This window comes from Salmo salar, chromosome 25 (assembly GCF_965601325.2).
Source record: "Salmo salar chromosome 25, fSalSal1, whole genome shotgun sequence".
Lineage (NCBI taxonomy): Eukaryota > Metazoa > Chordata > Actinopteri > Salmoniformes > Salmonidae > Salmo > Salmo salar.
This window is the reverse complement of record NC_138315.1, coordinates 3317764-3334617: the sequence shown is the minus strand read 5'-3', so window position 1 is coordinate 3334617 and position 16854 is coordinate 3317764. Positions and strand designations below refer to the sequence as shown.

Genomic DNA, 16854 nt, shown 5'->3' with positions numbered 1-16854 from the left:
TGAAATAAATAAATAAAAATAAATTAGTAGCCTACCAGTCGCTAATGGCCTGGTACTCAGTCTATTGTCCCAAATCCAGTTATCAAACAGCATCGCCCTCTTGGCTTCGGAGGTTACCGCGCCGTCGTCACCTATCCTATCCGGACTCTTTCCCTGGGGGATTCTGCCTTGGACTTGGATCCTCCACGTTCCAGGGGGGACTCTACCTCGGATCTACTGCGCTCCTCCTCTTTCCGGAACTCGAGTGTGTCTGATGCACTGGCTCCTCTGTCAGCCACAATGGGTTTTGTGGCCGGCTTGAGGCGCAAAATCTGCCAGACCTCCTCTGCCATTTCACCAGCCGTTATCATTGGCAGCTCTATGGTGAGTAACATCTCGGTTCCTGGGGGAAAAAACTTGTGCTATCCTGGAGATCGCATATAGGACATTACTAGGTGTTTTCCTACCGTTCTACGACAGCTGCCAGGGGCTGACGAGGTCGTAGTCCATGTGGGGTCAAACGACATAAGGAGGGCTAGCTCGGAACTGCTGAAACTGGATTCTCATGTTCGATCGAGTTCAAGTCCGGGCTCTGGCTGGGCCACTCAAGGACATTCAGAGACATGTCCCAAAGCCACTCCTGTGTTGTCTTGGCTGTGTGCTTAGGGTTGTTGTCCTGTTGGAAGGTGAAACTTTTCCCCAGTCTGAGATCCTGAGCGCTCTGGACCTTGACATTTTCAACCTCTCCCTGACTGAGTCTGTAATAGCAGTTTCAAGCAGACCACCATAGTCTTTGTGCCAAAGAACACTATGGTAACCTGCCTAAATGACTACTGACCCGAAGCACTCACATCTGTATCCAGAAATGCTTGTCATGGCTCACATCGGCACATGTGACGAATAACATTTGATTTGATATTACAGACCAGGTCAAATGTCAGTGAAGACACTTGCCAATTGGTCAGCGCATGCTATGAGTATGCATCCTGGTAATCCGTCTGGCCCTGCGACCTTGTGAATGTTGACCTGTTTAAAGGTCTTACTCACATCGGCTACGGAGAGCTGATGTTCTCATGCATGCTTCAGTGTTGCTTGCCTTGAAGCGAGCATAAAAGTGATTTAGCTCGTCTGGTAGGCGCGTGTCATTGGGCTGCTCGCGCCTGTGCTTCCCTTTGTAGTCTGTAATAGTTTGCAAGCCCAGCCACATCCGACGAGCATTGGAGCCGGTGTAGTAAGATTCGATCTTAGCCCTGTACTGACGCTTTGCCTGTTTGATGGTTTGTCGCAGGGCATAGCGGGTTTTCTTATGAGCTTCCGGGTTAGAGTCCCGCTCCTTGAAAGCGGCAGCTCTACCCTTTAGCTCAGTGCGGATGTTGCCTGTAATCCATGGCTTCTGGTTGGGGTATGTATGTACAGTCACTGTGGGGACGACATCATCGATGCACTTATTGATGAAGCCAATGACTGATGTGGTGTACTCCTCAACGCCATCGGAAGAATCCCAGAACATATTCCAGTCCGTGATAGCAAAACAGTCCTGTAGTTTAGCATCTGCTTCATCTGACCACTTTTTTATAGACCGAGTCACTGGTGCTTCCTGCTTTAATTCTTGCTTGTAAGCAGGAATCAGGAGGATAGAGTTGTGGTCGGTTTTACCAAATGGAGGGCGAGGGAGAGCTTTATACGTGTCTCTGTGTGTGGAGTACAGGTGATCTACAATTTTTTCCCCTCTGGTTGCACATTTAACATGTTGATAGAGATTTGGTAGAACTGATTTAAGTTTCCCTGCAAGTCTCCGGCCACGAGGAGCGCCGCCTCTGGGTGAGCGGTTTCCTGTTTGCTTATTTCCTTATACAGCTGACTGAGTGCGGTCTTAGTGCCCGTATCTGTTTGTGGTGGTAAAAAAAAACAGCCACAAAGTATAGCTGAGAACTCTCCAGGCAAGTAGTGAGGCCTGCAATTTATCACAATATACTCTACTTCAGGCGAGCAAAATCTAGAGACTTCCTTAGATTTCGTGCACCAGCTGTTGTTTACAAATATGCACAGACCGTCCCCCCCTCGTCTGTGCTGTTCTATCTTGCCGGTGCATCGTATATCCCGCTAGCTGAATATCCACGTTGTCATTCAGCCACGATTCCGTGAAACATAGGATATCACAGTTTTTGATGTCCCGTTGGTAGGATATTCGTGATCGTACCTCGTCTAGTTTATTGTCCAATGATTATTGTCCAATTGGCTGATGGAAGATAAGGCTACTCAGTCCAGAGGCTGCGACACAGCAAAGCCTAATCAGACATGCCCGTGTACATCATGGCCTTAATGGCCATGTACTCTTATAACCTCCACCCTGCTTTGCCAGAAGAGGACTGGCCACCCCTCAGAGCCTGGTTCCTCGCTATAGGTTTCTTCCTAGGTTCCTTCCTAGGTTCCTGCCTTTCTAGGGAGTTTTTCCTATCCATCGTGCTTCTACATCTGCATTGCTTGCTGTTTGGGGTTTTAGGCTGGGTTTCTGTATTACACTTTGTGACATCAGCTGATGTAAAAAGCACTTTATAAAAAAATGTATTTGGTTCTTACAGGCAAAGTGAAATTATACAATGAATTTACTCGTGGTGCACATCTCTCAAATTATATTTAACAACACCCTGAGTGCATCGGACATGAAACAACAATACAAATGTAACAACAGCACAACAAAATAAATAAACCGTTTTCCTTTTGCAGGTTATTTTTCATTTTAACACCAGCGGTGTAACTAGCACTTTCTATTAACTGCACTGAGCCAAAACAGTGTTTCGCGGAAGTGAAGCAAAACTTTAGTGGTCCAAACCATTCAACTTGAGGCGACGGGGGTTGGGGGTGCAAAATGCAATCTTAATTCTAAAATATTTTAATACAGACTAGTTCAAAACATTACTAATCAATGAAAATTACAAATTGATCATTTTCTAGTTATAAAGTGGGGTTGCAAAAAAATAAATATATATATATATATTTGAAAGTGGTGGTGCAGCTGCTCTGTTTGCTCCATTGCTCAGGCGCCTATGGGTGCACCATCCTCCAACCAACTTAGCTACCATTGTGTACTGATCAATGTGAGTGCGTGATCTCACCGTTGACCCGGAGTGTGTCCCCCTCTTTCTATTAGGTGTTGGAGTCTGAAGTTCAAACAGTCAGACCACCAGTTCCTGCACCAGAGCAACGTGTTCCACCACATCAACAACATCCTGTCCAAGTCGGACGACGGCGACAGCGAGGAGAGCTTCAACATCAGTGTGCAGTCTGGCTACGAGGCCATGAGCCAGGTGAGACAGAATCCAATAGGAGAGCCATACTCATAGGGCTGTTTTCCCGGACCCATATTAAGCCTAGTAGTGGACTAAGAAGTTATTGAAATAGGGAATCTCCTTTGAGAATGATTTTTAAACCAGGACTGGATCTGGGAAACTGGCCCATGACGTTTTGTGGTGGCTAGCTCGACCTTAAGAAAGCAGGTAAAAAAAGAGACTAGGTGAGTCAGGTACCACAACTGCTGTCTGAGACCCAAGTGCAGACCAACACAACAGATACCTGAGTCGTGTTCATTTATTTCTTAAGTCCAGTTATTCCCTCCTATTTTCAGTCTGCTTTCTTCCGTTTAGTGCCTAATGAACATGACCCTGGACCTTCTTTGTTGATAAAATTATTACTTTTTTGTGGGACTAGGTTTAGGAGTAACTACATTGTAAAACGTTTTGATTTTTAAATGTGTTGAATTCACTTGTATGGCTGAAATAAAAACATTTAGGATTGCTAGCTAAATTGTAAAACCTTTTCTGTTATCCTCTATGGTTTTAAATGCATTGTATCCACTTGAGTGGCTGAAATGTTCATTTCTAAATTGTCCAATAAATCTTATTTATCTATATAGCTGGGAGGTGTTGAACATCATTTGACCTTCCAGGAGTTGTGCCTGGTGACCAGTCTGAAGGACCTGACCATCTTGGTGGACATGAAGACGTCCAGCCGTCCTGCCATGATTGGCAGCCTAACAGACGGCTCCACCGAGACCTTTTGGGAGTCGGGAGATGAGGACAAAAACAAGACCAAGAGCATCACCATCAGCTGCGTCAAGGGCATCAACGCCTCCTACGTCACCGTGCACGTGGACAACTCCCGCGACATCGGGGTGAGTAGGGAGGGCTGAAAGGGACATAATTCTCCAAAATCAAATTAATCAGATGCCACAATCTAAGGTTAATGGAAAAACTGGCTGTTTTCATTGATATTAAAGCCGCTCTTCTCTGTCTCACTCCACAGAACAAAGTCACCTCCGTGACGTTCCTGTGTGGCAAAGCCGTGGAGGACCTCTGCAGAATCAAACAGGTTTGGCCTCTTATTTTTGTAATGTTGTGTATGTTGTGTAAATAATGTTGTGTAAATAAAGAAAGGACTCAAATAATCACCCTAAACTGTACCTCTGGTTAAAAGTAGGTCACTATATGTATTGCACTACTATTTGGGAATATACCGGAATTTACGGACTATAAGCCGCTACTTTTTTCCCACACTTTGAACCTCGCGGCTTAAACAATGACGCGGCTAATATATGGATTTTTCCCGCTTTAAAAATAAATAAAAAATAAACACATTCTGTGACGTGCTCAGTTTTTTGGCGGCATGAAGCTTTCATTAGACCAATGAAATTGCCGAACGGGTTAAGGTCAAACAACTTTTTTGTTTACTGTTTAGATTAAATCGAGCGTGCTCAAACTTCCCATCATTCTGATTACGGTAGTCATTTTGTCACCCTCATCATGGCAAAGACACGGAGAAATGCATATGATGCAGCTTTCAAGTTGAAGGCGATTGATCTGGCTGTTGGAAAAGGAAATAGTGCTGCTGCACGGGAGCTTGGTCTGGAGCAATGACTCTTGGTAGGCTACTGTTGACTGCTATTTTTTATTTTTTTTACAAGCTGTGTTTCGTTAAAGCCTATAAAGTTCATTTGTTTCAATGTACCGGTAGGCACCTGCGGCTTATAGACATGTGCGGCTTATTTATGTTCAAAATAATATATATTTTTTAATTCAGTGGGTGCGGCTTATATTCAGGTGCGCTCAATAGTCCGGAAATTACGGTAAGTGAGATACAGCCTAATATAGGATATGGCAAACTTGCAGCAATTAAAGCCCTTCTGTACAATGTGTATTGTAATTTACTGTATGTAAATACAATTTGTTTTCAAAAGAAGGAACAAAGGAAAAGCAGTACTAAACATTTTGATTCACCTCGGTGTCAAGACAACCTTCACTCACCAATCCCTTCTCCCCACCTCTCTCCAGATCGACCTCGACTCGCGTCACATGGGCTGGGTGACCAGCGAGGTTCCTGGGGGAGACCACCATGTGATCAAGGTGGAGCTGAAGGGGCCCGAGAACACGCTGCGGGTGCGCCAGGTCAAGGTGTTGGGCTGGAAGGAGGGCGAGAGCATCAAGATTGCAGGGCAGATCTCAGCCAGTGTGGCCCAACAGAAGAACTGCGAGGCCGAGACTCTCCGCGTGTTCCGCCTCATTACCTCACAGGTCGGTTCAACTGTCAATCACACAATCAACATTTTTATGTTTTCTTTCACTTTAGATCTAAGAGAATTGGCTAGGTTAAAGTTTTACCCTTGGTGTGTGTGTGTAGGTGTTTGGGAAGCTGATCTGTGGAGATGCTGAGCCCACCCCTGAACAGGAGGAGAAGAACCTGCTGTCATCACCAGAAGGAGAGGATAAGGTCAGGGGTCATACTGTATACCGGGGTTCCCAACCTTTTTGACCCACCCCCTATTTCACACTAACTTTTTAGCAAATTAAGATGATAAATATTGTCATTTACATGTTATTGTTTTACCTGTCATCAGGCACCTTCAGATGCAGACCTGAAGGAACACATGGTTGGCATAATTTTCAGCCGGAGCAAGCTGACCAACCTGCAGAAACAGGTCAGTAGTCTCTTGCCTGACAATCTATGGAATGAATACCTGGCCAATAAAGTGCAATTAACTACAATATAAAACTACAATACAATGTGATCTCTGGCTACAATAATCCTCAGTAGCAGGCTTTGAGGGACCGGTTTCAAGCCCCTGACTCTGCTTACCCTCTCCATGTTATCTTAACACTTGAAATTGACTTCATATACCTCTTTTGCTTTCCTCCCCCTTCCCCCTTCCAGGTGTGCGCCCACATAGTCCAGGCCATTCGCATGGAGGCGACCCGTGTGCGTGAGGAATGGGAGCATGCCATCTCCAGCAAGGAAAACGCCAACTCGCAGCCCAGCGACGACGACGCCTCCTCGGACGCCTACTGCTTCGAGTTGCTCTCCATGGTGCTGGCACTGAGCGGCTCCAACGTGGGCCGCCAATACCTGGCCCAGCAGCTAACACTGATGCAGGACCTGTTCTCGCTGCTGCACACGGCCTCGCCCCGTGTCCAGAGACAGGTGGGCAGTGTTCATATCGTCATCAAGAAATGTGACTAAAATAGACTAAAAGCACCTATTTTTCAGTGGTAATTGACGAGAGATAGCTGGCTAAATAGACCAAGAAAAAACTAGAACCAAACAAAATCTCTAGTTTTTGGAGAGATTGAGAGAATTTCAGCAATAAGCACAATTAATATTAGAAGCACAGATGTGCAGCACAGCTCTGTTCATCAGTGGAAAGGACACCCAGCACCCGTCCTTCATCAGCTGGTGAGCTGCCTGGGAGCAAGCAATGAGTGTGGGCAAACAGGCTCCGCTCTGACTCCGCTTTCGATTATACACATCATGCAGACGACTCTTGCTTCCCCATAGCTAATCAGTCACCACCAGCCTTCTAGTTATATACCCTTTGCTTGGTTATGAAACACAAGCTGCTTTACGAAATTAAAAACAATATTAGCATTAAGTTTAATAGTAAAACAATAGTCTAGCTATGTTTTTCTCTCCCTTGAGTATAGAAAGGTTTTAGATTTTGTAGTCTCACTCAACCCTCACACTTTACCCACTGCATTTCATAGCTAGGTTCTGTAGCCGACGTCCTAGCCAAGTCTCCCTCTTTTCCTCAGAGAAAACAGCATTGCGTTCAAAAGATATGACCCATAATACCAGTGCTACGTTTTTTTTATTCCGATTGTTCATTGGCGGGACACATTTTGCATTCATAAAGCATATCGCTGGCCATTCTAAATCTAGGCTACTTGCGGACCGGATCGTTAATCATTTGTTTAGGCTACACCTTGTTCAGTCATGTTACGTCATTAGCTAGCTATAGCTAACAACCTGGAGCGCGTTCAGCAGGACGCAGCGTTTTTGAACGTTCAGATAGAAATATGTTATGTACTAGAAACATGCCTCTAAAGGCGTCGGCATGCTTCTGTTCTTGAGTAACCCAAGATGGCGTAGCAGTCAGGCGTCTGTCTTCGTCTTGTCGTGTCCCGTGTATATATCTTTTTTCTTCGCATATATTTTTTAAATATTTTTTAACCTCAACTCCAACATACTCTCCTGCAACCCGCCTCACCCAATATGGTATGGATCTGCTATTTTCTTTACTTTAGAACCGGAACCCCCAACAGAAGCTTACTAGCTAGTAGTCAGCGAGCCACTGCTAGCGGTCATCAGCTAACCTTTAGCCCGGACAACTCCTGCCAGTCTGCACAGCGCGATTCAACCCAGAGCTTCCTGGACTCTATTTCCCCACATCTCCTGATTCTTACCGCAAGGTCTGAACCTTTTCACCTGGATCATTGCAGCTAGCTAGCTGTTATCCGAGTGGCTAATCCTGGCTAATGTCTCTGTCCCAAAGCAAGCACCAATTAGCCTGGAGCTAGCTTATGCTAGGCCCATCTCCCAGCTCGCTGAAGAGGTCCATCAGCCACTCCTTGGGCTACAATACCTATTTTGCCAATTGCCCTGGACCCTTTTACTACACGGAGCCCTGCCGATCCATCATGACTGGTCTGCCGACGTAACCTCCCGAGGGGGCAGTTATTTTAACTTAATATAATACATCAATAAAATCAATTTAGTCTCAAATAAATAATGAAACATGTTCAATTTGGTTTAAATAATGCAAAAACACAGTGTTGGAGAAGAAAGTAAAAGTGCAATATGTGCCATGTAAAAAAGCTAACGTTTAAGTTCTTTGCTCAGAACATATGAAAGCTGGTGGTTCCTTTTAACATGAGTCTTCAATATTCCCAGGTAAGAAGTTTTAGGTTTTAGTTATTATAGGACTATTTCTCTCTATACCATTTGTATTTTATATACCTTTTGACTATTGGATGTTCTAATAGGTGCCAGCCTAATCTAATAGGTTCCAGCCTAATCTCGGGAGTTGATAGGCTTAAAGTCATAAACAGCGCAATGCTTGAAGCACAGCGAAGAGCTGCTGGAAAGTGCTGTTTGAATGAATGCTTACGAGCCTGCTGCTGCCTACCACCGCTCAGACTGCTCTATCAAATCATAGACTTAATTATAATATAGAACACACAGAAATACGAGCCTTAGGTCAATAATATGGTCAAATCCGGAAACGATCATTTCGAAAACAAAACGCTTATTCTTTCAGTGAAATACGGAACCATTCCGTATTTTATCTAACGGGTGGCATCCCTAAGTCTAAATATTGCTGTTACATTGCACAACCTTCAATGTTTTGTCATAATTATGTACAATTCTGGCAAATTAATTACGGTCTTTGTTAGGAAGAAATGGTCTTCACACAGTTCGCAACGAGCCAGGCGGCCCAAACTGCTGCATACACCCTGACTCTGCTTGCACAGAACGCAGGAAAAGTGACACAATTAACCTAGTTAAAAGAAATTCATGTTAGCAGGCAATATTAACTAAATATGCAGGTTTTAAAATATATACGTGTGTGTTGATTTTAAGAAAGGCATTGATGTTTATGGTTAGGTACACATTGGTGCAACGACATCGCTTTTTTTTCACGAAAGTGCTTGTTAACCTCTATGGGCAAGGTGGGACGTCACCGTCCCACTCTATTCAACAGCCAGTGGAATAGCATGGCGCGAAATAAAAAACCTCAAAAATGCAATCATTTAAATTTTTTAAACATACGACTATTTTACACCATTTTAAAGACAAGACTCTCGTTAATCTAACCAGTTTGTCCGATTTCAAAAAGGCTTTACAGCGAAAGCAAAACATTAGATTATGTCAGGAGAGTACCCTGCCAAAAATAATCACACAGCCATTTTCAAAGCAAGCATATATGTCACAAAAACCAAAACCACAGCTAAATGCAGCACTAACCTTTGATGATCTTCATCAGATGACACTCCTAGGACATTATGTTATACAATACATGCATGTTTTGTTCAATCAAGTTCATATTTATATCAAAAAACAGCTTTTTACATTAGCATGTCATGTTCAGAACTAGCATACCCACCGAAAACTTCCGGTGAATTTACAAAATTACTCATGATAAACGTTGCCAAAATACATAATTATTTTAAGAATTATAGATACAGAACTCCTTTATGCAAACGCTATGTCAGATTGTAAAATAGCTTTTCGGCGAAAGCACATTTTGCAATATTCTGAGTAGATAGCTCGGCCATCACAGGCTAGCTAATTTGACACCCACCAAGTTTGGTGCTCACTAAACTCGGAATTACTATTAGAAAAATTTGATTACCTTTGCTGTTCTTCGTCAGAATGCACTCCCATGACTTCTACTTCAACAACAAATGTTGTTTTGGTGCCAAATAATCCATAGTTATATTCAAATAGCTCCGTTTTGTTTGTGCGTTCAGGTCACTATCCGAAGGGTGACGCGCGAGCGCATTTCTTGACAAAAAAAATCTAAATATTCCATTACCGTACTTAGAAGCATGTCAAACTCTGTTTCAAATCAATTTTTATGCTATTTTTCTCGTAAAATAGCGATAATATTCCAACCGGGCAACGTTGTATTCATTCAAAGGCTGAAAGAAAAAAATTGAGAATTCTCATGAATGCGCTTCTCAGTCTCACTGTCCCCAGGCTGACCACTCACAAACAGAGCTTTTGTACTTTGCCCAGAGACAGCAGACACCCCATTCCACTTTCTGGCGGCTTTAGAGAGCCAATGGGAGCCTTAGAAAGTGTCACGTTACAGCACTGATGCTGTATTTTCGATAGAGATGCAACAGAAGGACAACAAATTGTCAGACAGGGCACTTCCTGTATGGAATCTTCTCAGGTTTTGGCCTGCCATATGAGTTCTGTTATATTCACAGACACCATTCAAACAGTTTTAGTAACTTTAGAGTGTTTTCTATCCAAATATACTAATTATATGCATATTCTCGTTTCTGGGCAAGAGTAGTAACCAGTTTAAATCGGTATGTTTTTTTTATCCGGCCGTGCAAATACTGCCCCCTAGCCCAGACAGGTTAATATATTAACACATAATAGTTATTTATATACATATGTTATATGACAGTGCATTCGGAAAGTATTCAGACTGCTTGACTTTTCCACATTTTGTTACATTACAGCCTTATTCTAAAATTGATTAAATTGTTGTTTTTTCCCTCATCAATCTACACACAACTCCCCATAATGTCAAAGCAAAAACTTGATTGGAGTCCACTTGTGGTAAATTCAGTTGATTGGAAATTGTTTGGGAAGGCACACACCAGTCTATATAAGGTCCCACAGTTGACAGTGCATGGCAGAGCAAAAACCAAGCCATGAGGTTGAAGCAATTGTCCGTAGAGCTTCGAGACCGGATTGTGTCGAGGCACTGATCTGGGGAAGGGTACCAAAAAAAGTCTGCAGCATTGAAGGTCCCCAAGAACACAGTGGCCTCCATCATTCTTAAATGGAAGAGGTTTGGAACCACCAAGACTCTTACTAGAGCTGGCCGCCCGGCCAAACTGAGCAATTGGGGGAGAAGGGCCTTGTTCAGGGAGGTGACCAAGAACCAGATGGTTACTCTGTCAAAGCTGTAGAATTCCTTTGTGGAGATGGGAGAACCTTCCAGAAGGACAACCATCTCTGCAGCACTCCACCAATCAGACGTATATGATAGAGTGGCCAGACGGATGCCACTCCTTCATAAAAGGCCTTGTCGTTTGCCAAAAAGCTTGTCGTTTGCCAAAAGGCACCAGCATGAGAAACAAGATTCTCTGGGCTGATGAAACCAATATTGAACGATTTGGCCTGAATGCCAACTGTCACGTCTGGAGGAAACCTGGCACTACTGTGAAGCATGGTGGCAGCATCATGCTGTGGGTATGTTTTTCAGCGGCAGGGACTGGGAGACTAGTCAGGATCGAGGGAACGATGAACAGAGCAAAGTACAGAGAAACCTGTTTAGCTTTGTCATTATGTTGTATTGTATTTCGATTTTAAGGGGGGGGGGGGGGGGGGGGGACGATTTAATCCGTTTTGGAATAAGGCTGTAGTAACAAAACGTGTAAAAAGTGAAGAGGTCTGAATTCTTTCCGAATGCACTGTATACACTCAGCATTCCTACTCAATAAAGAACCGTTGGGTGCTGGTCCAGTCTGGTTTCCTGAATCATGACAATCTTAAAGACATATCAACATATCTGGTTAAAACCTGCGTATGTGCTATCAGTATTAGTCATATACAATTGTATTAGTTGCAAAAGTGGTAGAACTTTGGTCATAAAGTGAGTATCTTCCAAAACTGATATTAACAAGATTTAAAGATTCTAGGGGTACATAAGTTTTTTGAGGGATTTAGATTTTAACTTGCCGACATGTCAATGGCTGCCAGCACCAGAATAACCAACCTTCAGCACTTTTTCTTTACAGACAGCAGCGCTAATTGAGGCATTAGCACACAGCGTCTCCGGACTCATTTGATTGACATAATTTGAGACAACGAATAAGACAACAAATGAGAGGATCTCTATGAAAGCACCATTCTATCGGACAACTGCATTAAAAATGTCACATTAATTCAAATTCGTAAAATAGAACCACTGATTTGATCCATGTCGTCAACGAACATCGTCGCTAATGTTATATATATTATAAGAACGAGATATGTTTGTTATTAACACCTGATTTTTTTCCCCCCCAATTTCAAACATCCTTACATTCATGAGCTAACGTTAACATCACAAACAACTGTCATTAAAAATATGGAAATGCTCAGAGCTTGAGATTCTTGACCAATCAAGTTTGCGTTGTCATGTGGCATCACCCGTTTGCTATGCCATTGTTCACGCGGACGGTGGCTGTTTGGGATATTTCAAGTCAAGAGGAACACACAACGGTAGGCTATTAGCGAATATAACTCACTCCCAACTCTTTTTGCTTCAGTAATGGCGGAGGAAAAACTAGGCGAAATCAGTGAATTCAGTCCCCCTATAACATCAGTAAAGCCAAAGAAAATCTCTGCATGATGTACAGTATATCACTCCAACCGTTTGATAACATTGACCACATGGCTATCCATTCTCATCCTTCACCTGTCCCCTTTCTCCCAGGTGACCTCTCTCCTCCGTCGTGTCCTCCCCGAGGTGACGCCTGTGCGCCTGGCCAGCATCATCGGCGTCAAGGCCCTGCCACCTGCTGATATCAGTGACATCATTCACTCGACCGAGAAGGGTGACTGGAACAAGCTGGGCATCCTGGACATGTTCCTGGGCTGCATCGCCAAGGCACTCACCGTGCAGCTCAAGGCCAAGGGGACCACCATTTCCGGCACGGCGGGCATGGCGGCAGGCAAAGGCGTTACCACTGTCACACTGCCCATGATATTCAACTCCAGGTGAGACCACAACTTTGAGATGTACTTGGGTGACGGTGGTGTTCATTCAGCATGAAATTGAAGGAAATTGTTTAAACAGTTTTTATTTTTTTTTTTTAATGAGTGACATGGGAAGGAACTATGACTATGTGGGCTTGTCCAATCAAAAAAAGCTTGTTTTTCTTTTCCGTTGCTAGACGTTTTGCGGTGTTGTGCCCTAACGACCCTGGTACTATAAAGGTAGCCCACCTGGATGGGTTATCTCTCAAAAACAATACATGACTTCATCAACATGCATTTTAAGATATTCTCAAACCAATTCTCATTTGTGGTTGTTTGTATATTGTCTTATCACATGTGATTTCTCCTTGTTTTGCTGATCATATCTCTAGTATTATGTCCGGTACTGAACACATTGGTCGAACACTGCCTCTCTCCATGTGCAGCTACATTCGCCGGGGAGAGAGTCACTGGTGGATGAAGGGATCCACTCCCCCTCAGATCGCTGAGATTATCATCAAGCTGGTCAAAGACATGGCTGCCGGACACCTGTCGGACGCCTGGTCTCGGGTGACAAAGAACGCCATTGCTGAGACCATTATCGCCCTCACCAAGATGGAGGAGGAGCATCGCTCGCCAGTCCGCTGCATCGCCACCACCCGGGTACGGCTGTTTTCATATCACACTACCGCGTGTGTGTGTGTGTATGTATGTAACACGTGTGTGTGTGTAGCAGACCTTGGTTGAAATATTATTTAAATTACTGTCACATACATTTCGAAGTAAGTATTTATATTTGCCTGTGTGTATATATGTGTGTAATATATATAATTTTTAAATACAGTAGTTGAATATTGGAATATGTTTGGAAATACACTTGGAAAGTATTGGCATGTATTTGACATTTTCAAATCAAATAAATACTACCATGCATTTGAACCTAGGAGTATTTGAAATAATGCATTTATAAATAAGTATTTGAAAATATTTTCAAATAGTAAAACATTATAGTAGGACATTATCATTTATAGGACATTATTTTAAAATACTTTCAAATATTTCGGCCACATTATTTGAAAATAATCAATACACAGAAAGTAAGTAGCTATAACAAATAATTTAAATACACATGTATTTGAACCCAGGTCTGGCGTGTGGGTGAAGTATTTGTATGAACTGCGCTCTGTGTGTGTGTGACAGATGTTTGTCTGTACACATATGTTAGGTTAGTGTGTTTGAGTACATTTCTTGGGATATTCTCCTTTATCATCTCTGTCCTCTCTCTCTGTACTGTAGTTGTGGCTGGCCCTGGCCTCTCTGTGTGTGTTGGACCAGGATCATGTGGACAGGCTGTCCTCGGGCCGCTGGATGGGCAAAGATGGACAGCAGAAACAGATGGTAACTTGTCCATATTGGCCTCAAAGAACATGTGCACTTTAGCAAAGCAATATAGAGTCAAGACTTTGCATTGTAACTTGTAACCAATACAATCAGAGGCTGTTTTCAATTGTAACCTGTTGAGATAATGCATTAATTAATGGACTGTATTTATAGCACTCAAAAGCGAATTCCTTACAAATGCGATAATTTCTACATTTCCATTCATAGGACTATATGGTAAATCAATTTTAATTCAATCACTTTTTGACAGCATCCCTTTTGATTTAAACAAAACTTCCATACATGTTTGCTCATGGAAGTAGGACCTGAATGCCAAAACTTTCACAAGATAAAGGTGTTCAGTTGAACTGTTTTTGCATACCCCCCATACCATGAGACATCCATGTCTTCATCACTGGAAAATATAAACTATTTGCGTATTCCTTAAAAATAAATTGCATATGTTGTAGCTTAGACCTTATTTCACATCATCTGAGGTTTTAGTGTTGTGCTCTTGAATATAGGGTGAGTGTAATTTCAATCATAGGAATAGGATTCATAGAATGGATCCCTTCAGACCACTGCAGTTTAGCTGGTACACCATTGAAATGTAATTTAAATGTTAACTTCTAATTACTATCACAATGATGACCGCAGGTCCATCCACCTTAACATGTAAACTTAAATGGTCGTACCTATTCTGTTATGTATATTTATGATTTCAATAGGTTTCCTATAGATGATTGACCTTAATTTAAAATAACATATATTCCCATTCAAGTCAACAGTCTTTATGGTACCATTTAAAAGTTTACTTAAAATGTTATTCCCATTTTAGCACAATTATGAGCCAAAACATGATACACACCCTGTGTTCAAGAACATGTCTCAACAGATGGCGGGCATAACACAAAAACGTTAAGATGTAAAATAGGGTCTAAGCTACAATATATGTGAAGATAAAAAAAAATCAGAGTTTATTTTTTTGTCATTGTTGTTCGGAAACCACTTCCCGCAAGTCGCCACCACCCCCACCCTGTCCGTTGGTTGAGCATGCTGAACTGCCATATGTACGCGCGCCCAGTTGCGCCTTTTCTCCAGTTGCCCGGTCGAGTGTGTATAGCTAGCTACAGTTGAAGTCAGAAGTTTACATACACTTAGGTTGGAGTCATTAAAACTAATTTTTCAACACTCCACAAATTTCTTGTTAACAAGCTAGAGTTTTGGCATGTCAGTCAGGACATCTACTTTGTGCATGACACAAGTAATTTTTTCAACAATTGTTTACAGACAGATTATTTCACTTATAATTCATTGTATCACAATTCCAGTGGGTCAGAAGTTTACGTACACTAAGTTGACTGTGCCTTTAAACAGCTTGGAAAATTCCAGAAAATGTCATGGCTTTAGAAGCTTCTGATAGGCTAATTGACATCATTTGAGTCAATTGGAGGTGTACCTGAGGATGTATTTCAAGGCCTACCTTCAAACTCAGTGCCTCTTTGCTTGACATCATGGGAAAATCAAAAGAAATCAGCCAATTGCAACTGCACATGGGGACAAAGATCATACTTTTTGGAGAAATGTTCTCTGGTCGATGAAACAAAAATAGAACTGTTTGGCCATAATCACCATCGTTATGTTTGGAAGAAAAAGGGGGATGCTTGCAAGCTGAAGAACACCATCCCAACCGTGAAGCACGGGGGTGGCAGCATCATGTTGTGGGGGTGCTTTGCTGCAGGAGGGACTGGTGACATCATGAGGTAGGAAAATTATGTGGACATATTGAAACAACATCTCAAAACATCAGTCAGGAAGTTAAAGTTTGATCGCAAATGGGTTTTCCAAATGGACAATGACCCCAAGCATGCTTCCAAAGTTGTGTCAAAATGGCTTAAGGACAACAAAGTCAAGGTATTGGTGTGGCCATCACAAAGCCCTGACCTCAATGCTATAGAAATGTGTGGGCAGAACTGAAAAAGCGAGTGCGAGCAAAGAGGCCTACAAACCTGACTCAGTTACACCAGCTCTGTCAGGAGGAATGGGCCAAAATTCACTCAACTTATTGTGAGAATCTTGTGGAAGGCTACCTGAAACGTTTGACCCAAGTTAAACAATTTAAAGGCAATGCTACCAAATACTAATTGTGTGTATGGAAACTTCTGACCCACTGGGAATGTGATGAAAGAAATTAAAGCTGAAATAAATAATTCTCTCTACTATTATTGTGACATTTCACATTCTTAAAATAAAGCGGTGATCCTAACTGACCTAAGACAGGGAATTTTTACTAGGATTAAATGTCAGGAATCGTGAAAAACTGAGTTTAAATGTATTTGGCTACGGTGTATGTAAACTTCCGACTTCAACTGGCTATTTTTATGTTATCCAGAGCGTTGGTGACTGTAACTGTGCTGCTGGCAACAATATAATTATGCGTGAGTGCTCTGAAATTGGAGTAGATAGCCAGAGCGAATTTACCAGCTATGTCTATTGACAGTTGTCGCAGTACCATCATGAACATTCTACTGAAATGGTTACTTGCATAGTGGAGTCTTTTGTTTAGACGTGTAGCTAGTTAGCTAAACAATGAGCCTTAATCCCAGCTCATAACGTTACTACCTTGCTTGAATCTGCAGGTTGCTAACCAACCAGGTTCAATGTTAGCTAGCTAACATTAGGCTATAACTAGCAATGCAAATGGCTCTGAGATACGAATAATATTACTACACAGATCATACA

The 16854-nt window shown here is 42.5% G+C and overlaps 1 protein-coding gene across 21 annotated transcripts in view; it reads left to right on the top strand.

Moving 5' to 3' along the window:
- Positions 1 to 16854, top strand: part of LOC100380858 (E3 ubiquitin-protein ligase MYCBP2) — a 354690-nt gene that overhangs the window by 304805 nt on the left and 33031 nt on the right. For 18 of the 21 annotated variants that reach the window (XM_082968826.1, XM_082968833.1, XM_082968820.1 and 15 more), the window contains 10 exons: positions 3131 to 3287; positions 3893 to 4150; positions 4282 to 4347; positions 5307 to 5546; positions 5653 to 5742; positions 5870 to 5950; positions 6184 to 6450; positions 12470 to 12753; positions 13179 to 13395; positions 14029 to 14130. In XM_082968826.1, the coding sequence (XP_082824952.1) occupies positions 3131 to 3287; positions 3893 to 4150; positions 4282 to 4347; positions 5307 to 5546; positions 5653 to 5742; positions 5870 to 5950; positions 6184 to 6450; positions 12470 to 12753; positions 13179 to 13395; positions 14029 to 14130 (1762 nt within the window). The remainder of the gene's footprint in view (positions 1 to 3130; positions 3288 to 3892; positions 4151 to 4281; positions 4348 to 5306; positions 5547 to 5652; positions 5743 to 5869; positions 5951 to 6183; positions 6451 to 12469; positions 12754 to 13178; positions 13396 to 14028; positions 14131 to 16854) is intronic. The other 3 variants (XM_082968836.1, XM_082968835.1, XM_082968821.1) reach the window with 1 other exon arrangement.